Genomic DNA, 24,812 nt, shown 5'->3' with positions numbered 1-24,812 from the left:
GGTGGGTGGGTGGTGGGGGGGGTCGGTCCTCTGGGTGCAGTAAGATCGGTATTTGCATATTCTGCGTTATGACTTACTGCTGTCACATTACAGGGTGTGGACGTGTACTGACACTTCACATAAAGAGCAGCACAGGAGAGAAATAGCTTCTGCTGTCAGACCTACTTTTCCTGTCTGCTTTTGTTTTTACCAATTACATATAATGATGGAGTTATTATGAGATATTTTAGTGATCATCCTGCCCTGGTATCTCTTGAATGAATAAATACTGCTGCAGCTAAATCTTATTTTCACTATTGATTAATTAATTGGTTAATTTTTCATGTCTTTTTATTAGGTGATGGAAATTGAAGTTGTTTTGTCCGACCAAGTCAACACCCTAAAGATTTCATTTGAAATAATGAAACACAGAAATACAGCAAAATTTGAGAAGCTGAAACAAGAGAATATTCATTATTTTTTCTTGATTAAACACATGTAATGGTGAACTGATTTGTCAAAACTGTTGCCAGATAAACTATCAATGAAGTGACTTATTGTTTCAACTGTAAAAGTATAAAATAAAGCGAACATATATATATATATTACAGAGGTTACAGACAGTAAGAAAGTCTGAGTGATTTGACTATAAATCCAGTTTGTAAAGTCACAGTACAGCAGCATGAGTTCATTTCATCCTGTCGTCACCTCTACACAGCAGATTCCTGAATAAAAGCAGAATGAGAACATGCTCACAGAAGGTGGGAGACGAGTGATGTTGAAAAGCAAAGGTTACATTGTGGAAGCTGCTAATTCAGGCTGAGTGAATAACGCAGAGCCTCGTTGCTCACACCGTCTGGAAATAGCTGCTTCTTAATGTGTGGATTGAGAGAGAGATGAGTCTTGCAGAGAGGGGACTTCCAGGCTCTGTTCTTACAGCAGACAGTGACGAGATGCTGAAGTGAACTTATACTCTGCTGCAGGGTGTCAGCGACCTAGTACGGGCAAATATTTCTCAGTGGCTGGTATCGTCCTCTGCTCTGTGAAAGCTCAGCATTTGGTGGGTGGAACAGTGAAACTGCGGAAGGCAAATGTCAGCTCTCTGTCCGGGGTGTGATCGGCCCAGTTTCCACAGTCAAGTGATGGTGGAAGGAGATATCAGTGGAATAACAGATGAGACAAATGGAGAGAGGGACTGAAGAAAAAAAACAAAAAAACAGGAATATATTTATTTCAAAATGAAAGGGTCAAATAAGTCTCGGCACGTGGTGATGAGGTTGCAGCGTATTGTCATCCTCTCCTCCTCATCTGACTCATCCAGCTTCCCATCATCCCTCCCTTCACTCCGTCCAGCCTGTCTATCCAGTGTCCTCTGTTCCCCATCTCTAATCCTCGTGTCCTCCCGCCTCTCCTCTTCTTCCCTCGTTTCTCTCTAGGTGCTTAGGTAGGCCTCTTAATGACTGGTTATTAATTATACTCTCTAATGAAATGAGGAGCTGTCAGCTGGCCAGTGGCTGACACTGCAGACTCTGTATTCATGGTGCAGAAATCCTCTTTAAGCATGGCCACAGTTAATGGTTTCTCTGGGAGTAATGATTTGTTTTTTCTTTTCATTTTCACATTCAGTTATTTTCCTGTATTCTCTCTATCAGCCATTTTCCACTTAGCTTAACTTTAGTATTTATCATTTCAAAAACAACAACATTGTGAATTTCTGCTGAAATGTGGAGTGTTGGTTGTTACTGTGGAAAACTTATTCACTTGTTCCTCAGTGTTTATCCTCCTCAGCAGCTCCTTCCTGCTTCTGTTTAAGTCATTGCTGCTTCCTTTGATCCCAGCTGATGAATAACCACATTCGTGTCTGTGCTAACTCTTCCAAGTCTTCCATTTACTTCTGGCAATCTATACAGCAGGAGACGCTGTCTACACCGGTCCTGTGGTGAATGTTAATAATATATCTTACCGCATAAAAGTTTAAGTGTAATAACTTTTAGTGCCCTAACGAGGAAGCGACAGTGCTTAGCTGTAGAAATCAACAGACTACATCTATGAGTCTGGTGGTGGATGTTAGGCATGAATGAGCTGACTGAGATAAGATGTCTTTTAGTCAAGCAAACATGTCCGCTATCATCACCCTTTTTAACCCTTGATATCCTCTTAATAAAATGGTAGTTATCAAAATCATACAGTGGATTCTGGTTGAAATGTTTTGTTTTTGTATCGGAAGATAAAGAAGTTTTGGTTTTTCTCATTCACTTCCATAAAGTGAGAGAATTTTAGCAGAACAACAAAGCTTAGACTTTGCCGTTGTCCATCAGTCATAAAACCTTTATTGACTGCTCCATCCAGAGCTTTGTTGACTACAAACAAAACAATGTTTGCAGTCGGATGTTTTTTTAAAATGCTCAGTGTATAACTGCTGCAGAAAAAACAAGCACACCAATCAGAGACGTTCAGGCCTCATTCTGAAACTTCCTGCACCTCCAGAAAGTTCTACACTCCTGAGCAGGAACTTTTGTGCAGGTCAAACTCTCTGTATAATTGCGACCCTGGTTCCTCTGGTGGAAACGCAGGTGGAGGAACTAATTCCTCAAAAGCTCCCTGTTCCCTGTGGAAGGCTTCAGTGCAGGAAGTTCACCTTTAGCTTTAAAGTTTCCACTGTGGTGGTTGCTGCTTGGCAGTCGGCTCAGAGAAGGATCTCATCAGTGGTGAATGACATGTTTGCCGTTGACCTGTTTAATTGCCGGACTTGAACTGCAGCAGCAAAAGCTCTTGAGAGGTTATGTCTTGATTTTTTTTAGTTTGGCAGGTATTCCTCCTCCTGTGAAGTTTGTGTAGAAAAAGCAGCTGCTCCCCATAAAACATATTGATTTTTTTTTCTGAACAGGGCCTCACGCGGCGCAACATAAAAGCACACAGTGATCCCCCGATGATCATTTTGTGCTGACGATGTTCTTTTCTTTTTAAGCTGGTCTCGTCTCATAAATTTGAATGAGTGAATATTTAATAACACTCAGCTCGGGAACTCCCAGAGACAGGGGAGTCTTCAGGAGCAGCGTCACTGTGGTTTCGTCTCTCAGCTTATTAAATTTATGGATGCCATTAAAAACACATCCATCCGTGTCTGTCGTAATCATCCGCTCACCTGCTAATGCACATGCTGATTCTCCTGAGTCAGACACTCACAACCTGCTGTGAGCAACAGTAGCTTCTTCACATCACAATATAAAGCCCAACAGTGACACACATAGTAAAACTAATATCTCTGTACAGGAAGCGAATACGCAGAGCAGGATTTTAACCAAACCAACTTTAAATCACTGATCAGTGTCTGGAGGGTTAAACATGCGTCAGTGTGTAGCAGTGTTACTGCAGGGTGCTTTAGATAAGAGTATCTGCTAATGTATTTAAGCAGAGTTTAGTTTTTATTAAGCTCATGATAGGTGATATCTCACTGTTGGCAGAAAGCTGACTTTGACTTTGTGTCTCTTATTAGCAACATACAAGTCTTAATTAGCACTTATCAAAAGGAGAACCTGACATTGTTGTGTGACTGCGTAGTGTTGGTGAAATGCATGGTCATGGGTTCTGTGACGCACATGGACCAACTATATCTAGATGTGACTGTGTTAAAGAGAGTGTGTGTGTGTGTGTGTGTGTGTGTGTGTGTGTGTGTGTGTGTGTGTGTGTGTGTGTGTGTGTGTGTCAAGGACAACTTTGTCCCGTCTGTCTCCAAGTCTCACAAACAACTGCAATTTAATCTAAGTGGGCCACATAAAGTATGTAGAGTAGACAGGTGTTTGAATGTGAGGTGTTGGTTTGTGTTCATGTGTCACAGTACATCAGATCTGTGTATGTGACACACACTGTCTACATATACATCCATATGTTAATGTTTTTGCAGTTAATTTGGACATTTCAGATACATTTTCTCCTTTTATGACTTTATGTGATAAGTGACAGAAGAGAGAAGACAGTAAACAAAGGGAGAGAGAGATTGACGTGGCTGTGACCTTAGCCTACGTCCACACTACTATGCTTTGGCTTTAAAACTCATGTCTCTTCCCACGTTTCCTCCTGCCGTCCACACCCCGGAGTTTCAGCCCCAAAAACGGAGAGTTTCAGAAATGCTGCTGGACCTGTTTTAGTTTGAAAACTCTGGGGTCTGTGGACTGTAAAACACACTGAGGGACACGCTGAAGACCCCAGCTGAATAGTTTTGTGTATCATGTGGGAATTAGTTTATATTGTATTAGTACTACTGTGTAGTAGTGTGTGTCAGATCTTTACTTCTTTCAACCTTTGTCTCTTTCTCTCCATATTTCTGACATCATATTTTCTTTGTGTCTCCCTCCCACTCATCCCACTTACTCATTCATTCTGCTCTCTCTCTTCTAAATGATCAACTCCATTTCAACTTTTCGCCCACCTCCCTTTCTCTCCAGCTCTTGTGTGTGTGTGTGTGTGTGTGTGTGTGTGTGTGTGTGTGTGTGTGTGTGTGTGTGTGTGTGTGTGTGTGTCTCACTGGTTGTATTTTAAAACCACCTCTACTTTCCCACCCACCTCTTGGCTGCCTGTCTGCACAGCTGCATCCCACTGACTTTAGAATATTACCTTGTTGTTATACAGTTATACAGTATTAGTATGAATATGTCAGAATTGTAACGTGAACTGAGCAGTCAGTTGCACAAATGCAGCTCAGCAGTGAATTACCTTAGTGCTGTTTGTTTATTTTCGCTGCCTTTTCCGGTGGTTTATCTTTTTCCTTTAAATGTTCTGTTTGTGAAACGCGAGTCTTGCTGCGGCTCCTCTCTTTATTTGCTCAGTCTTTGTGGCTCACTGCTGCTGCTCAGTTTGTTCGGTTAACAGAAAACAAACGGCTGCTGCTGGAAACCGAGCAGATGTGGATCAATGACATTTACCCTTCCACCGGCCAAATATTGCATCCTGCTTTCCTCCGCTCTCCCTTCCAGCCTCCGTTGTCATTGTTAAAGAGTAACCACAATGGCAGGGAGTCAGTTTAGGTAATGAGCTACACAGAAATGATGGCAACCTTTGACTAATGGTAATGGGCCATGCACAAAATGTTCCTTCATATCAATTTGCTCCTCCTCTGCACTGTAGCTAGAAGCACCGGACAGTTCAACACAATTTAACAAAGTCCAACAAGCCACAGCAGTAAATACAAATTCATTCAAATTTTACTGTGTCAAATGTGGAAGGAGTAGAAGAAGAAAACGAGACGTTCATTCCTATGAAAATGTCTTAAATTTCTGGTTTGCTGCCATGGTGCAGCTCATGCAAAGGCTTGTGGGTAAACATGTTGGGGCCTGTAGTGGAGGTCTAGATTATCATGGTATTTAGCTCCAGCCCCACCCTGTCTTTGTGTGTGTCTAGGGGTGTGTGTGTGTGTCTGTGTGTGTGTTTTGAACATTTATCTGGCAATGTAAGCTTCCAGAGGCCTGTAAGAAAGAAACAACTTCATAAAATGAAGTAAACAGAACTACATTTTAATTAAACTTAACAAGTGAATATAAAGTCAACACAACTTCAAACTAATAGTTATATTAACTTCCGGTTTCCTAGATTTTTTCTTTTTTAAACTAAGATCAACTTGCCAGATTTTCCAGTGTAGCTTTATGTAGCACTGTCATAGGTTACTGTATAATTCCATAGACATGCAATAACATGACAGCACAGTCATGGGATATAAATATGTGAAAATACAGACAAATATTGAAGATTATAAAAATCTGTTCACAATGATGATGTTCAAATGCTGAGTTCTTTGTTTATGTTGATGGAGATGTTTTGGCGTTTTACATCTTGGCCATAATGACAACCTGACCTGTCCTCAGCATAGTGTCACCTGATTTCTGTGTTAGCCCCTCCCCCCTGTGAGCCTGTGTGTATGGTTTTTGTATCAGATTGCTCTCTTTTATTGCCCCTCTCTGAATCACTTGGCTTTTTCATATCTGTCTCTCCATCTCTTTCAAGGCCCCACAATTACTCATCCATCACGCTCCCACTCTTTCTCTTACTGTCCCTCCTCTGTCTGCTCACCTGTGTCTCTTTGTAGTCTGCCTCATTCACTCCTTCAAGTAAGTCGAAGGCAAATCTCTTCTTTCTCTCCATCCCTGTGATGACTGTAGAATACTGGTACAGTATTACTACACACTCATGTTGCCTTGGTAACTCTCTTCATGTCCTGTGCTCTTATTGTTGTGCTCAACACATTAAGAATGAAATGTGTCTCAAATCTAAAATCTGTGACATAACAAGGAACTGATGTTGTGCAGCAGCAGAAGAGTGGGGACACTTGCTGTGCAGCGCACCATGAGACCCTGAATATTAATGACACACTAACAGCTACTTTCATGGCACTGTTTCATAAGAACCTCGCTAACTGGATTCAAAATGGGTTTGAATGTTAGAGAAGTAGATGTGAGGGATTCACAGCGACACCCGGGAGCACGAGGAAGAGACGAGCACACGCTACAAAATACAATAAATACAAACTAAAATGTACAAGGATCCCACATTCCTCTTCCAGTCATATACTACGCTAAATCTACACAATATGAGCACACTTCACAGACACAGAGAATTCAGATCAGATACTTTACACTGTGTACAATGTCTTTCGTCCGTCAGTTCTACTTTACTGAACTCATTATTCTTCCTTGTTGCCATTTTATCAATAATATCTGTCAATAATTATATCAAATATACCTGCAGGGTTCATTGGCTTTATTTTTGTTTTTAGAAAAGTTTTAAATTCATTTCTAGTCCTGATTTTAAAGCCCTGGATGAACAGTTTTCCTGAAGCGTCATGTAACTGTAGCTTCGTTTTGTGCTCCCTCTCTCACGGCTGCAGTGGGTTTTTTTTCCTGTCATTTCTCATCAGTGTTGAAATGTCCTCCTCCTGTTCACTGTACTGTCTGTGCTCCAGCTGACCTACATGCATCTGCTGAAATCTGTTTCTCTTTCTCCTCCCCCCTCCTCCATTCTTTGAGAAGATGAGATATATAGAGCCAGAGAGCCACTGGCCACAGCTCTGGAGAGAATCACACTCTCCTCACATCCTCACCTTCTGACCGACCTATTGTTTCTCTCTCCTCCATTTCAAGTTCAGTTTGTCACTTTCTCTCTCTCTCTCTCTCTCTCTCTCTCTCTCTGTCTCTCTCTCGTGACAGTGCTTTGAACAGAGCCGACCAACTCTCTTCTCTGAGGTTTCTCTGATGCATGAGACTTTGTTTCACTCGTGTGTCTCTGTAAACCCTCGACTGTCTGAGGACCTCAAGTTATCTCACCTCCTCTGACGCATCACACTGTCCACACAACGTCTTCCTCTCTGCCTCCTCTTCTCTCACACCCAGCAACTTTCCAGACGTGGCCCTTTTTCATTACAGGAGATCTAACTTTTAAACTTCACTTCCCCCCAGAGAGGCAATTTGTGTTGCTATGAAACGCACGAAAAGATGTGAGGCGCTGATGTCCGTCCTCCTGCTGCAGTTTCTCTAGATTTAGACGAAAAGAAAAGGAGAAACTCAGGAGAGTGCCACTGCGTTTTTCTCTTTTCTCCATGTATGGGCAGGATGACGATGCCTCTGGTGAAGCCAGGAGCCGCTGGCATCATTACACCAATAATAAACTGACTAAGGAACGTCCTCAGGGCTGTTAGGGTTTTCTTACAAAGGTTGCAACAGGTGCTTTGAAACATTTGAATCTTTTAAGTAGTGTATGGATAAAAACAGGAAAGAACATGAACTTTTTTCATTCATCTTGGTGTTTTGTGACGGATTTATCAGAAGGGATGAACTTAACCCAAATAACTGACACTCACCCACTTTCACCATTTTTTTTATCTATTAAAATGTCAGTAAATTGTGACAGTTAAGACCCAAAGTGCTGAACATTCAACAAGAAAACGGTCTTTTGAGGGGACAGATGAAGACGAGTGGCTGATATTGGTTATGTGATTATCACTGACTGGCTCATCACTCACTTACCTTCATATTTACCTTTCGCATTAGTAGTTATCAGCACTGGAAAGTGTTTTTGATCAATCTGGCTGTTTGGATAAAACATATATGCATATTATCTGATCAACCTTAATCGAACAGAGGAGCCGAAAAAGAACCATTTTGTTCCAGTTACTGTGAGATACTGATCGCAGCAACCACAGATTGTTTTACTTACTTACTAAAAATATGAGGAATACAAAAACCTATGTAGAAAATCAACATGTTTTACTTACTTCTGTTTTCTCCTCAGCTGCTGAAACAGAAACTGCTTGGCGTTTCAGATCATGTGTATCACACATAGAAGCACATATATGCTGAAACACCAAATATATTTACTTGCATACACTTTCAGTATCAAATGGACTAAAGCAGGGAAACATAAATGACCTCACACAAAACCATCGGTTTCAGTTCAGGGGCTGTAATAGGCCTTAAAGTCCAGATCCTGATCCTCCACTCCTTTGAATCCTCCTATAGCAGGAAGTGGTGGAAGCTTGATGAAGTGTCGGCCAGTAGCTTTTGTTTCATTACTTTACTGATGCACACATACACGTGTGCTCAATGCTCCCTGTGTGTTTTTATCGAAGGTGAAACAGATGAAGTCAAAGCTGACCGCTAACCAGCAGCTAACCAACTTGTCTTTTTCTTTCTTCTCTTCCATGTCGCTGCTGCTGCCGTTCTCGTCGTTGACGTTTTCCAACAAAGGTAAATACATCAGTTTCTCCATCTACCTTCTCTATGTTCCTCTCTGCTGAAACTTCAGACTGTGTGACCTCATGGTGCTGAAGCTCATCTTTCCCAGCTGCTGTCGTTGTTCCCTTTTTCTGAGGGTTTTTCCTTTTATTTAGTGGCCAGAGTTTTTAGAGAGTTTCTGTTCTCTTAAGTCAAGTTCATGGAGGAGATTAGCTGCAGTTATGTTTTGCCTGTCTAGATGTGTGTGTTCCTGTTGCTCTGTCAGATATTTCCCAGTGTACCTTCCCTGTGTTTTGGTTGTGTTGTTTTAGAGTTAAACGTTAACACCTCTGCACCAGTTTACAGTGTGTTGCCAGGCCCTGGGCTTTTTTTAATCCCCAGGAACGAGTGTAAAAGGTGGAAAAACACACCAGCGACTGGCTGCTGTCCTGTCGCTATGGTGACCAGTCACACCACCGCCTCCTCTGGCCCGGTGTGTGACGATGTGCTGAGGAAAAAGTGTGTGTGAATAAGTGTTTCTCTGTGTGTGCGCGGTGTGTTGCCTTTGATGCAGCGGGCTGCTGTTGACAGGGTCATGTGAAAGAGAAGACTCCCAGGGGAGCGTTCAGGATCGCTGAGCAGTCTTCAACATCTTCTGTCAGGATTTCTTAACTTAAAAGAGTTGTTGAATAGGGAGTTGGCTTTGAACCCGCGTCGCTGCTTTGTCTGCGCAGGATTTTTAGAGATGTGTGTGTGGAAGATGTTTTCATACAGAGGAGCAGCTTTTTCATTTCTCTGCACGAAAGACAGACGTTAAATGCATATATGTTTTATCATTATCACTTTTCCTGGCCCAGGAGGAAACAGCAAAGACATCCAGTTTCATCTTTTGAATTATTTTCTTCAAAAGAGAATTGGCATGTCATCCTCGTAACTATTGAATTGAATTCTGAGAAGATCATAGTGTTGATCTATAATAATACTAATACTCCAATACTGTTGATTTATTTGGTGTTGTGGCCATTTTACCATACTCCAAATCCTGGGCCCCTTAGTCTGCAGAGCTGTTCTTAATTTGACTCGTGTTTCACTGAATGAATCCAAGCGTACCATGAACACCCAGTGTACTCACACTCAGGCAGGAAAACTTGAACGAGGGTTTATTTCCATGTACCAGCGTCACAGCAGGTGATTCAGTTTTTACATCTCAGCCTGGTCCAATACCGACTTCATGTTCTATATTCTATATAACACTCAATCCGTCACATTTAGCACGGCCAAAAATTTCCAACTCCACTGATGTACTCACCTGTGATAAATAACATTGTATGGTTGTCCACTTTACCACAGTAACAGAAAAACAAGTGTAACTTTAGCAAAACGCACCATTTAGCATACACATGAACTATTATACAGACTTTGATACATTTGGAATCTAGATAATATGTCCTAACAGCATATTTTACCAAATATTATCAATTGGCTCTTAGATTTAAATTTTTTTGATTCATCATTTAGTTTATAAAAAGTTCTTACTGAGTCTGACTGGAACATCCGAAACACAGACTGATCATTTAAACACCCGCTGTCAGTTTTTCATCCGCTAACCAGCAAATGTGTCATGATAAAGGACAGCTTTTGTATTATTCAACATGATTCAGTAGTTGGTGACTGTTGTAGCCTATTTCCTGCTGTGCCAGTTTCTGTTTCGTGAAAAACGCGCCTCAGACCAAAACCACCATCCTGGACTGAAGATAAAATGTCGCCTGATGTGACCTTGAAGATTAGTCTGTCTTCATCACTGCATTCCTCTTATAAATACACTTATTACTGACATTCAATGCCACTGCTTTTCTTCCACTGTTCATACTCAACATTTCTTACAAGTGGTCCTGAAGTGCAGGAAGCCTTCAGAGGTATTTGGAGTAAACCTGTTGGTTGCTATGGCGCTACACCTCATCTGGCCTAATCAACCCTTTTTTCTGTGTGTGTGTGTGTGTGTGTGTGTGTGTGTGTGTGTGTGTGTGTGTGTGTGTGTGTGTGTGTCAGTCATTGTACATGCCTCTCTCTCTGTTAGATGTTAAAAACCAGGTAATTATTACCATGGTGTGTTTACCTTTTGATGAGAGGACAGAGCTGATAACATACAGACAGAGGAGTGAAGACTTGGCAAACTTTAATGTAATATTTGATGGTGACCAGAAAGTCCTGGAGTGATTAGATGAATTACTCATTACCCTCTTGATTGAAAGTTTATCATCAGCTGATTTTGATAATTGATTTTCTAGGTGAAAATGTGAAACGTTTTCTGGCCACAGCTTCTGAAGTGTGAGAATTAGCTGCTGTTGTATCTTCTACATCATGATGAATCGAGCATGCTGAAGTTTCACACTGTTGGTCTCACAGTGAAGTGATTTAAAAACATCACCTTGGCCTGAAGTTTATTTTATTTTCTGACATTAATAGATGACTCAATCAGTTGTTTTTTTTCCTCTGGAGAGTTTAATAGCTGTTGTATACAATCTATGTTATCGGACACTTTGCACGGACGTCAGACTCTCCAATTAACTTCCAGTAGTAAACTGAAGACGAGAGGTGTTCTGTCGGCTAAAATATTGACATGTCGAGGAACATGTATGAAATGATAGAGAGACAGGGAGAGAGAGAGAGAGAGGAAGGCTGTGTAGTGAAATTATAAAACAAGAGGAAAGTGGGTGTTGGGGAGCCGTCCTCTCTGTAATCTGCTGCAGTATGTTGATCCAGCAGGCAGCTGAAAGTCACACACACACACACACACACACACACACACACACACACACACACACATAAAGGACACAATGTGAAGCCGGTTGAATGACAAATGTGACAGTCAAACATTCATACATAAACTCCAGCGCCAACATACCATGCTGCTTTAAAAAAAAAAAAGAAAGAAGCACAGCTGAGCAACTGAGTAATAAAAACACGCCTCCTTCTTTTTTTCAGTTTTCCTTCTCACTCACACACACACATACACACAAACACACACACACACACACTCGATGTAGAGGCAAGTGAAACACATGTTTCTGGCTCTGGAAGTGACATCACCCACCCTTGTGGTCAAAGTCCAGTTCCTCTATCCGGCTTAGAGCGAACACACTGCCACACTCTGCTAGAGCTCCTGTAACCAGCGACACACACACTCTGTAAGGCGACGACAAGACCGGTGGTGGAAGAAGAAGAAGAAGAAGAAAAGAAGCGAGTGAGAGATGAGGGATTAACTGCTCGTTTAAAGGATGGCTCTTCTTTGACAGCTTGGATCCAGCGGGTTGCACAGATTAACTGCAGCCTCCACACTCTCTCCCTCCTTCCCCCGTCTTTACTCATTTACCTTTCTGTTTGCGCTCACCTTTTCTCACCTACATTCATTTTCTTGACCACAGTTTCCCTTTCCTCTACATTTCTTTTTTTATTTATTCGTCTGCCCCCCCCCCCCTCTCCTTCTCTCTTTTCTCTGGGAGGGAGGGATGAGCTCCACGGCTGCTTACAGGCAGTTCCTCCAGGGTCTTGAGGAGAAAAGAGGTTGGTGCCCCCTTCAACCTTCTCACCTGTCGTATTAAACCTGTCATGTAAAAATCTACAAGTAAACACTTTTATGCTGCCAAGGACTCATTGAGCTTTAGAGGCTATCATGTGTTATAGTGATCTACTGGGACCAGGATCTTATCTCTTGTTATCTCTGTTTGGCGGAATCAGGTGTGATATCAGCAGAGTGAAGTGTTGCACGTGTGGATTAATCACCAATGCTGAGAATCAGCGTAAACTAAACTATGGGCTGGACTCTTAAAAGATGTCATGCGTGTTCTTCAGTGATCCTTATAGGATGATATAGTACAGTATGTTGTAAGCTTGAGTCCAGAGATGATGTTCAGTTTTGCTCAGTTTGTTTGGAGGCTGGAACAGTTGGCTTAAATCTCAGGGTTGAACATTGAGTTGGAAATGCTCACACTCACAGAATGAGACGTTCAGGTTCCTAATCTTCTGTGTGTGACATGTACGAAAAGCTTAAAGTTGAAGGTGATGAGTTCGTCTTCTATTGTTTGTTTTTTCTTTTTCATGGCTCACGTTAAGGTCAGCTTCACGTACAGTACATGTGCGTCTGTGTGTGTTGACCTACTCAGCTGCTGCATGGTGGGCAGATAAGATGTGGGTCAGTAGAAGGACGAACGGCTCCCTCCTTTCATAACCGCTAACACAGATGTGTGCTATCACCCTGGGGGTCTTGGTGAACATTTATCTGCTGGCCTTCAGCTCTTAATTAGCTTCAGAAGCTAATTTTCAAGTGCTGCTGATAGTTTATGTTAGCGCTGGCTGTGGCGTCAAGGTGCCAGACGTCTCTGTACTTTTTGTCATCACTGACACATGATCCTAGAAGGTGCTGGCGAGAAGTCAGACATGTGTGTGAAACACACACTCACACAGAGGAGAAAGGACTACAGCAGGATGGCTTGTTGAAGTGTCAGGTGACGTGCAGGAGGCGGCAGGGATGCTTCGCTTCAGCAGCTGTTATCACAACAGTTAGCCGAGCATAGCATATACCAGGCGGTCTCTGGCAGGAGTCACGTTCTTCTCAAAATATTTCTTTTCTTCATACTTCAGATATGTTGTATGGTTTTTCCTACTGGCACAAAGATCAGGTTATTTTTTATTTACCACAGTTGTTCATATATTTGACTGTTAAAGCAACATTAAGTCAAATGACCCTCAGTTAAAATGTGTAGGCTTCTTGTGACAGAGAAAGTATATGTGTGTGTATGTATGTGTGTGTGTGAGTTTGCGCAGAAAGACTTTAAAACAAGAGTTAAACCATAGAAATGTATGTGAGATCAGGGCTGAACTGCTGTGATGATGATGTCAGAGTGATACAATAGGATTTAAATTCAGTACAGATCTGTTTAACATCTCATAGCCTGGAGTAAAAGTTATAATCAAAAGCCTATTCATCTACTCATACAGTGGTAGTGGAGAGTGGAGACAGTTTATACATGGTTGAATTTGAGAGCTCATCACACTTCACAGACCACAGTGTGTGTGAGCCGTTTGCTCCAAGTTGAGGATTTAGTTCTGGGTGAAACCTTTCAGATTCTGTGAACTCTGTGTTTTCTCTCTCAACACTTTGGTCTGCGTCTTTCTATAGATGGACAGTTACTGTGTCCACAGCTGGAATGTGACTCGTGTCAGTGACCGAGGCATTTTATTTTGAAAAGAAAAAGGAAGTTGCCTGTGTCTGAACTCATGTAGAACACCTGCTTTCTAACAACAGTTACACCTTGTGGTTTCCTTTGTTGCCCTGTCTGTTTCTTCTCCCATCGTCTGTTGGCCTGCGAAGGGAAGGCACACACTCATTAGTTAACATGCAGCTAATTGTGGTGGAGCTCTTTGAGCACATAATGTGGCAAGATAATTAGAATCAATTTGATGAGGGAACACAGTGCACAGGTCTATATCATGGCACACTGCCCACCTCCTTGATGGATGTGAAGAACACTCAGAAATCTGTCTCCAGACCTGATCTCAAGACTGCATTCAAATTTAAACGCCGACCCCCTCCTCTGTCTTTTATCTTGTAGTTTGTCCATGGTCATGGCCGCACCTGCTGCTACTTGTGGTTTGGTGATATAATGTGGCACAGAACTACCCCCCCTCTCAACAGCTGCTCTGTCTGAGGCTTTACAGCAGTAGATGTCAGGCTGGGTTAGAATCACCTACAATCTCCTTTAACCCCTTCAATTACAGTTGATGTTAAACTCTTTAACCACTGTTAAAGCCAGTGGGAAAACGCAATAATCACAAATGTAATTAATTTATCCAGCATTGGATAAAATGAGCTTAAAAAAAACCGGGCAAATGGTTTTTGTGAATTAAAGAATCACCCAAGGATGTAGTGGAACCTGAAAACCAACTTTAATTCATTGTCTTGTTTGTTTGTTCAGCGGGCTTCGATTTAGATTTTAGTGTTGTAGAGTCATCTCAAGGAGAAGATGAAGTTTTTGGATGAACAACTCCCAGACTGGAGTTATGAGGCACCCACACATTTTTAACTAAAACAAGAAAGAGAGATCATATTACCCCGGTTTTTAAAACTCTTCATGGTTTGGGACCGGCTCACTCTGTCGATTCTCTGTCGTTTTGCAATTGATCTTCTACAGTCCGGATTTTAAATACAGAATTTAATTTAGATTTCCTTTGTGTACAATTACACACACAAAAATGTTATTACTATGCTCCAAAACTATGGGAACCCCTGCCAGGAGCTATAAGAACTGCTGAAAACCATCATCAAAATCATCTGCTGTCTTTCTAAAGTCGATTTTCATTGTCCTTCTATTCGCCCGTATTCTATTGCACTTTGATATTGAATTGTAAAGCACTTGGAGCTGCATCTCTTGTATGAAAAGTGCTCTATTAATAAAGATTATTATTATTATTATTATTATTATTGTTAATACTGAAACTGAAAACATTCCTTTTTAGCCGTGTTTTCCAGTAGTCTGGTTTGCTGGTCTTAATTTACCCTTTTATTTTACTTTTATTACTTTTATTGGTTTAATGTCTTATTTTTATTGGACTATTTATTTTTTTATTTGTAACTACTTTTTAATAGTTTTATTTTACACACCTGTTTACTGATTGGTTTTTAGTCTTAATTATTTTATTTTCTTAACGGTTTTTAATTCATGCTTATCATTTATATGTTTTTAATTTGTGTCTAAAGTTTTATCTTTACACATTCGGTGGTTACAGCGCCCTTGTAAACTCGTGCTTTGCGCAGCAGGTTTTACTTGCTAATAACAAATTTACACAAATGTTTTCCAGTTGAAGGTGTAGATATACAGTTAACTGTGGTATTGTTCTGCTGTTTGGCTCATGGTGTAAAGAGTTGGCCGTGTCTTTGTCTGACCACCGTGGGGCTTCATCCCCTCTGCCATCTGTCTCCACTCACATCCCCTCGTCCACACTCCACCTCAGTGAGGAGCGCAGGAACGTGTTTTTCATGTACTTCAGCTGGCCGCCCATTGTGTGTTTAACTGCTGTCACCTGCCACAGGAGACTGATGGTGCAGTGGATAGCTGTGTGGCAGAGAAACAGAAGGTGTGTGTGTGTGTGTGTGTGTGTGTGTGTGAGGTCCGAGGAGTTTGGTCATGATTTGTTTAAGGCGGAGTAGCTGACAGCTTCTATTCTTATCTCGCTCTCTTTACCTGTTGGCTGGGGTCACATGACCTGAGCTGCAGCCTTACATGCTAGATTCATGCTGTGCTATGGGCTACGTTGTTTTCCTGTGTGTGTGCTTCAGTTCTCCATAGGGGCTCCTCTCTGTGTCTGTGTACCTGTGTGTTTGCGTGTCAGACCTGACCTGTGTCAATGCCCTCAGTGCTACAGCAGGAGAGCGAGTTCACGTCCATAAACCGAAGTTCAAAGTTCTCAACAATGAAATACAAATTCACATTACACACTTAAACTAAGACTGATTAATCATTTAATTAGAGTTTCACTGTTTACAGCTTCTCAAATATGAGATGATTCTGTTTCATATCAATGCAAATGGATCAAACACAATATTTCAACTCTTAATCTTGGACTCTTGAAACGTTTTTTTAAAGGATGTTTGTTCACAGTTGTGTAATATTTAATACCAAGTGATTAATCAAACAATTGTAACTTCCTCAAACACAGTCTTGTCATTCATTTTCCAGCTACTGACCGTCTGACCATGTTGTGTGTTTCCGTTCTATTCTTTGACTTCATGAATGGAGAAGATGGGGTGTGTGCGTGTGTGCATGTGTGCGTACGTGTGTGTGTGTGTGTGTGTGTGTGTGTGTGTGTGCGTGGGTGCGTGTGTGCGTGCGTGTGTGTGTGTGTGTGTGTGTGTGTGTGTGTGTGTGACTGTGACTCAGCCATTAAGGAGGTGTGTTTGCTAATTATTTGTGTGTTTCCTTGCAACTCAGTGTTTCTGTAGCTGTTAATAGCCACTGTGACAACACCCAGCCTTGAGTCATCCTGCCTTCCTTTCTTCATAGATTGACATGTTGAAGGAACCTTAAACGCAGAACATATTTTTATTGCAAGAGTCTTGTATTGTAGTAGAAAGTTAAGGCCCTGATTTTAGCAGTGTTGGTTATTCCTTCCTCTTTTGTTGCTATTTTGGTAAATTCCAGCCATAGTCTGGTTTAAGCTGATTGGTTACAGGCTGTATTTTCTTGTAAGAATGTAACTCAGTTCAGCCAAGAGGTTCAGGTTACCAAAACACTATCTGGCAAGAGCAGGAGGTGTTGGAGTCCAACCTAGAGTTTTTCTCCTGCCATGGGGAGGAGATGGTAGTGGACCAAACCCTCAGCCATTATTACAGTCACATACAGGAGGCCTTTGTCTCACTGCGGCCGCTCCCAGGCAGAGAGAGGGGTAAAAGCAATAAGCCGCCACTTCATCATAATCCAGTCATATGAATGGTTTTTGACTTTGGTGTAAACCTAACATTAACTCCATTGTTGTCTCTGCTGTCATGAGTTTGTCTTTTGCCGACATAGTTGTTTTTGAATTGGATTAACTTGGACTGAAGGGATAAACGTGCGGATTAGAAATACCTTTTTTCTTTTTCCTCGGTGCAAAACGTCTGAAGGTTTTGAAAACATGTTTTAAATGGAGGTGTGATGTGATTATGTGGATGATGTCTGAGTGTGATCACACTGAGGTGGTGCTATGCTACAAGACCTCCCTTTAGTGAGGGGGAGGTGCCGGCTAATGTGTGTGTTTGTAGGGAGGGGACAGGGTTTGTCATGTCGGACATCAGGTTGCTGCAAAGCGTGTAAGGTGATCAGCTTGTTTGGATGAGACGAGGCGGGAAAGTGGGACAGCTGGCTGATGAGCAAATGTGTGTTTGGAGACGATCGAAAAGAACACAGCAGGTAGGTGAAGGCGGTGTGTGAGAAGGTGAATGAGTGTGTGCGTGTTCGGCGTGTGTGTGTGTGTGTGTGTGTGTGTGTGTGTGTGTCTGGGCAGTTAATTTGGGTCACTTAGCCTTGACTTGTCATTGCCCACCGAAGTTTTAATCCACCAGGCTTTAACCCCACTGAGTGAAAATCCTTGATAATAAACCAGCGCTGTTACGCAACGAGACGAGGCTCCACACACCTTCAAACATCACATACTCATACTTATCACCAGTACTCCTGTTTACAGTTAATATACAGCTGCAATAATTAGCTGATTAATCAACAGATTTCAACAGAAAATTAATCGGCAACTGTTTTGATAATCAATTAAAAAAATGGTGTTTGCTGTTTCTTAGATGTGAGGATTTAAGACGCTGAACAGTACACAGCTCAACACACACACCACACACACCTCTCTTCACCTCGTCCTCCGAGTCCAGCCGTCTTAACCTCACATGGACTGACTGCATATTTCATCCGAGACGTAAACGATTCTGTTTCTTTCATCCTCCAGAATTAGCCGTCAGCGTTACTGTTGATCCATCTCTCCTTCATTTTTTGAGTTCCAGCGTTTGAATCCAGAGCGAAACCACAAGACCCTAAATAGACATAAAACACTCAGATCTGACTGCTCTCACCATCTGAATGAACCCGGTGGTTTGTGTGGAGACTCTGTTGGCTGCACAGCACATATTTTATCTGGAGTAATTTATGCAGGAAAAACATTATCTTGACTTTAATGCCTCAATTACTATTAATGGCTTAACCAGACTCAGGAGGTGAAACCTGTGTACGAGGCAAGGCTCCAAAATACCCCCAAATAACTCCCAAGAATATCTGAGTCAGCTTTTTAAAACCATCAGTCTCCAGTCTAGAAGCTGGAGACAAGCATTCTGGTATTTAGTTTTTGTGGTTGGGCACAATGAATGGAAGCCAAAGTGTCTTTAATGCTCTTTTTTTTATTGATCATTAGGTAATCAGGTTGCATGTTTGAATCAATGTGTGCTTAATGTTTGAAAACTGAGCTGGAATTTAGTGTTTTTTTATTTTTCCAAATCTCAGTGAAAGAGTTGGACCACAAAACCTAATGTTGAATTATAGTAACTAAAATACTAGAATCATTGTTGCCTGAAGCGACATTTGCTTTTACCAAACGCAAGAGGCACTGAGCTCTGAAGTGACGTCATCTTACTCACACTAGTTTACAAAGAAAACCTGAGAAATCAAAGCTTTAATAAAATGAATCCCGACCCGCTCGCACCTCATTCCACCTCGACTCTAAAGGCTCGTTAATATAGATAAGTGGTTGTGACTGGAGCTGAAAACACAGTGTTACTTAGTAAACCAGCAGAAGCTTTACATTGTTTTGTGTCACGAGCACACGAGCCGCCCGTCTGAACTTCAAAAGCTTGTTGATCAGGTTGCATAAATGTCTTGAGGTTGTTTGTTTCCATGTTAATGTGAGAGCAGGTGCCAGGTTTAAGCAGAGGAAGAGGTGGTTTATCAGCCAAACAGGTGAATATCAGACATATCCCATAACTGTTCGGACAGTGCACCATGAACAACTTTCATCCAAAACACCACCTTCACCTCTGTAGCAGTCCTTTACCACAACGTTACAACATGACCTCGATCTCAGTTTGGCTGACCCAGATTTAAGAAGGTGGAGTCGTTAGAACAGACAGCATAATTAACTCATCAACTTCACTTTCTCACATCCTCAGAAAACTCAGTTTGTGTCTAACATCTGAGAACTGGCCTGACCTGATGCAGCACTGAGTGTTGTTATGTTATTATCATATTTAAGGTCACATCCATTATATCTGACCTCACCATCAAACGTTGTGACAAATGACACGATCACATGGAGAAATCAGGCCGATCCGTTGCAGCACTAAAAACACAGCTGCACTATTTAATGTGAATCGGTGCAATAGAAGCAGCAATAATATATTCAGTCACGCAGTAATATTCATTATACAGGAGCGTATTGCTGGCTCCATATTTCAGTAGATGAGACCAGAGTGGATAATAAGTCAGAATGGATGTAGCCATTCATGCTAATAGTATCATTTTTTTATGTGGGGATGAATGAAGTTATTGGAATGATAAGAGGAGGAGGAGTGTGGGGTTTGTGTTCCAGTGTGTGAAGAGGGTTGTGAGGGACAAATATGACAAAAGGAGGAGATTATAAAAGCCCGAAAATATTTCAGCTCCAGCCACATTTTAAAAAAGCACTCTATGCATCACAGTCATGCTGGCACTTCATTTTGTATTTAATTTTTTCTATTTATTTATTTTTCTTTTCTATGTGTGTGTCCTCATCTCAGTATGTTGTCCTTTGTTTTTTGGCTGTGGTCATTACTGTTTTCATATTATTTATTTATATTGTGAAAACAAACTATTAAAACTAAAAAAAAAAAAATCTTAAAAAAATAATCTTAAAAACAGAAACATTTTAACCCCAATCACAACCTTGTGTCCTCTCAGATCCCAAACTTATATTCTTCTAAACCATTAAAACCACACATGAAACATAAACTGAAGACCACAGAAACCTTAGTTTTTTTTTAACTGCCCAACATTGAAAATGACTTGAAAGTACAAACATGAAACGTTGAACATGAGATTTCAGGCATGATTAGCTGTTGTTTGTGCTGGGATGTGTTAATACCGCTTGTACACTTCTGCTTTACTTGATTTAATATTTGCTGTAGAAGAAGAAGGAGGGGACAGGGGGATGTTTCTGTGCACATGTGAGGGCCAAGCATCCTGAAGCTGATAGATCTCATCTCAGTTTCTGCTGGTTGATGGATGATGTCTCCAACTTCTAGGTCACCACACACACACACACACACACAGTGTTCAGTAGCAGTCATCCAGATGTGCTGAGCATGATAAGCCTTCTGCTGCGTTTATCAGCATGAAGCCGGTTGGGTGTGGCCTCATGTCGCCTCTCCTGCAGAGCTGAGCTGAAACGTTTACTGCTGCCCATGTAGACCTGAGCTAGTATCTCTGGATAACGACCCCTCAGAGCCTCAGAGCCCCTCAGTGCTGCCGGTGGGGCTGTAGCGCCCCCCATAGGAGAGATGTATTGATTAGTTGTAGTATCAGTCCTCAGGTCAAAGGAAAGAAACACAACAATGTGTTTTTATATGATCTTAAATATCTGTCATTCTTCTGTGGCAGTGCAGCGTCTTTGAGTCTGTCACAGCAGACGTTGAGTGTTTTATTGCCTCCCTATGTGTCTATGAGGAACATTTTGTTAACACTTCATCAGCCCCTCGCTCCCTGTCTTACACGCCGTATCCGTGTAGCGTTGACTCTCTAACCGCAGCCTTCTCCCTGCTCTGACGGGGCTATAATCACACAGCACAGCACATTTTGTGCATGTAATTACTGCGCGAGTGTGAGAGTGAGTTTGGCGTAGGCGAGGGAACAAAGCCGAGGTGACAAGGAGAGGAGGAGCGGACTGGAGGGAAATAAAGACGACGCTGAGGGAGATAAGTGGAGGGGATGTTGCCGTGTGGAGGAGGAATGGAGGGTGAAACAGCACAACAGCTGAAATGAGTTGCTACCTGTTGTCACTGCCTTTCAGCAAGACATTGAACCTTCATGTCAAATGTTTCCAGTCTGAAGCTAATTGTCCCTGAGGCTGTAGCTTCATGTTTACCGTTGTTTACTTTATGTTTATCTACCATGCAACATCAGATTCCCAGAAAGAACGCCAATAAGCAGATTTCCCAAAATGTCAAACAGTTTGTTTAAACAAGCCAAGACAAGAGTTTTAGTTACACCCCTGAACTGGATCGACTGGCTCCTGTCAGTTTCCACCCAGTTTAAAGTCATTTCATCTTCTTGTCATTTTCATGAAATTAATCAGCTTGATTTTGGTGGATGCAGACGGGATGTGAGAGAACAATGTACCTCAGTTTAGCGAGTGTTGAAATCCCCCTGAGCAGATCCATGGTAGGGAACTTAAAGGTCAAGGCACAGCGGAGAAAGATTCAAAATGTCACAGCACTTCAGCCTCAGTTCACTGTGTCACTTCTGAGTTTCAGGTCGTTTCCCCTCGTCCCTGCTGTCTGCTGTGGTCCAGAGTCTGCTTGTGTTGTGCCCGACCTCGGTCTCAGAATCACTTTCGTTCCACTGAAGGAGTGAAGATGATCTCAGCACCAGTCTTTAAATTCTTCTTCCCTGATTAGGATGTTCTCAGGAAACTTTGCTGGGCTCAGTTTTTTTGTTGGACAGTTATTTTGTTTACATACATTTAATTAATCATGTTGTTTCCCTGAATGAATGGAGTTTCGCTTTAATTGACATGGTGTCTCTGCAGTGATTGGCCCTTTGTCCTGGTTCACTCCTGAACACTGTCGCTTTTTCAACCTGCAAATTACTGCTCCCTTATCTGTTATTTGGCTCTCACATGACTGTTTATTGACATGGTTTGACCTGTGTGTGTGTGTGTGTGTGTGTGTTTGTGTGTGTGTGTGTGTGTGTGTCCTTCTCAGTCTGTTATGACTCCATGCAGAGTTTTCTGATATTCACTGCAGCTGTAGAATCAGAATGAACATGTTCTGTATAAAGAGCTTCATTTTTACAAATTAATATCTTTGATCCTTCACTTGAAAAACAGACTCTCAGTCAGTGAAGTGTTTGATAAGACTCACTTGAGCTCGTCAAAACAGTTTGTCACGTTAATGATTTATGACGTCTGGAGGTGGAAACGAGAGGCGGGAATAGATGAGGGGTTATATTTAGTCCAGGTCAGATCAGAAGGTCTGAGGGCCAGTTGAATTAGATAATGATGAGATGTTGTCTTTGTCCAGTCAGTGTGATGCAGGTGTGTTAAATGGAGTTTCCCCACAAGCTCTACAAAGAAAATAAGTCAGAACTTGACAGATTTAGGATCTTCCTTTAAATCATTCATCTTTGTGCTCTAAATTTAATTTAATTTGACATGGACAAAGCATCGGAAAAGTAACATGCAACTATGCACAAGCACCAGAAGCATTAAGTGTTTGTAGTGAAACATTAATTTCAAGCAATCTCTAATTGTTAAAGCGGTTGTTGGAGTTTATTGTAATGACACAATCAAGCAGACTGGGAAATCTTAAGCTCTCCTATGATTCAGTTTAAATCATTTTCGTGTTGGAAGTCTGTCAGGTATGAAAATGTTTTAAATAAAGCCTTGAAATGAGGAAAAAATGGCTGTTAATTTAAGAAAACAATATATATTGCATGAATTTGCAATTGATTTTGACAATCTGAGTTATGCATTTATTAATTTGCATATTCTGAATTCCATTGTGTGCAGGTGTGTAGCTGTCAGCCACACACAGAGTGACAAACAGTCCCGAGGCTTTTAATTCCTGTGGTTTCTTTCTTTACTGGGTTTTATTTTGTTCGTCTCAGCTGCTCTCTCCTGCTGTTGCAGTGGGAGGGGCCTTCGTCTGCTCTGTTCTCCCACTTCCTGTTTACTTCCTGTTGTCCCCAGACTCTATCAGGGTCCTGCCGGCTCCTCTCCTTTATGAGCTCGCCTGGCTCCACTTCCTGGAGACGGGGGGCAGCGTGGGAAACGTAGTGTTATCTCAGTGTGATACGGAGCTGGCTGCTCTCAAGTCCATAATTTACTCAGTGTCAGATTTGAGAGAAATGATGGAGAGGAGATAGAGAGTGTGTGTGTGCGTGTGTGTGTGTGTGTGTGTCTGTGTGTGTGTGTGTGTGTCTAAGCAGGGACGGAAAAATTGATGTGCCATGTTGCTCTTTCTTGGTCCCTGGAAGAATCTAAAACACGTCTGCCATCTTTGCTTTGGCTCTCAAGATTATTTCCAAGATAGAAACAGTTTGACTTAGATTTATTTTTGGAGCGTTTACAGTTGAAGAAACACACTGATGCTGAAGGGCGTCTTCAACACTGGAGATTTCCTCCTGTGTGTTTGTTTGGTCATAGACAAGCTCAGATCATCTGAACAGAGTTTACATATGCTGTGTGTTTAGGGTGGGGTATGGAGGAAGCCTTTGTTTGTTGCTGTGTTTGTGTGGATATAGGTAAATTAGGTGTTGGGACCATGTACATTTGTACTTTCTCTTCCTCTTTTTCTCATTTTAGCTTCATCAGTTGTTTGTTTTTCTCTGCACCACATGTGTTTCTCTCTAGCTTCATCTCACTTACTTGATTACTTGGCTGACCTGGACTGACTTTTTGCTCCCAGCCTCATCGAACTTCGATCTGTTCGTTTTTAAAAGGTGCTGTCTGTGTTTTATCGAAGGCTTTTTCTGCACTAGTTACATGATGTTGAAGCCCAGAGCGCAGAGCCACCAGTCAATAAACCCACTAACAGTATCTGCAGATAGAACATCAATACAGTCTGTCAGCGCTGTGTTTTAGCAGCCGTGTCACTGCTGTGAACACAAACTTCTTTACATTAACAGACAGAAAAACAATCAACATCCAGCTGATATTAACAGTACTGCTGTCTTATTTCCTTAAAGGGAAATTCACACTTAAATCAATGTTTTATTGTCTCCTCCATCATTCCTATCAGTAATAAAAACATTACTCTCACCACGCTGAGTGAAAACCGAACAGTTATCCTTTGCAGTCATTACGAGTGTACTAAGTTTTGGTTTTAAGGCCCAATAAAATTGCTCAGGGGACCAGGCCAAAGAAAACAAGTGTCAGCTATTTTGATCATAAATTAATTATTGGTGATTTGAGCTTCTCAGAAATGAGGATTTGATTTATTTGTTGGTCACATGAGTTAAACTCAACATCTTCAAATAAAACAAACTTTTGAGAAGCTCAAATCAGTGGATTTCCACCGTTTAATTGAATTTTCAGAATTCTTGTTGATTAATTTTCTGTCAGTCGACTTATTGATTAATCAAAAACCATTGTAGCTGTAGTCGGCTTGATTTCAACTTGTGTCATAGCTCAAGTTTCATGCAAATTTCGTGAATAAGTTTTGGTGTGACCTGTTTTATCGTAATCTGTTATCATGACCAATATGATGAAAATAGACTGAAAATGAGTGTTTTTTTTTATATTAACCTCCTTCCTCCTGGTCTTCTTATATCAACATATCTCTCCTCTTGCCTCCTGCTCTTTTCCTCCCTCACCTCCCAGCTCCACTCCTCCTCCCCCCACCCCCACCCCCCC

The 24,812-nt window shown here is 41.6% G+C and overlaps 1 protein-coding gene across 17 annotated transcripts in view; it reads left to right on the top strand.

Moving 5' to 3' along the window:
• The window catches only part of macf1a (microtubule actin crosslinking factor 1a), a 233,408-nt gene that overhangs the window by 56,440 nt on the left and 152,156 nt on the right, over window positions 1-24,812 (top strand). The window contains exon 1 of one of the 17 annotated variants that reach the window (XM_087170603.1): window positions 11,795-12,242. The exons of the other annotated variants lie outside the window; for them this stretch is intronic. Coding sequence (XP_087026729.1) covers window positions 12,188-12,242 — 55 coding nt within the window. The 5' untranslated portion in view covers window positions 11,795-12,187. Of the gene's footprint in view, window positions 1-11,794; window positions 12,243-24,812 lie in introns of those variants that run through there. 17 annotated transcript variants of the gene reach the window in all.

This window comes from Seriola lalandi, unplaced genomic scaffold, assembly GCF_002814215.2.
Source record: "Seriola lalandi dorsalis isolate HSWRI2012SDOR001 ecotype SW California unplaced genomic scaffold, Sedor1 jcf7180002054954, whole genome shotgun sequence".
Classification (NCBI taxonomy): domain Eukaryota; kingdom Metazoa; phylum Chordata; class Actinopteri; order Carangiformes; family Carangidae; genus Seriola; species Seriola lalandi.
This window is presented reverse-complemented; position numbering and strand designations above follow the sequence as displayed.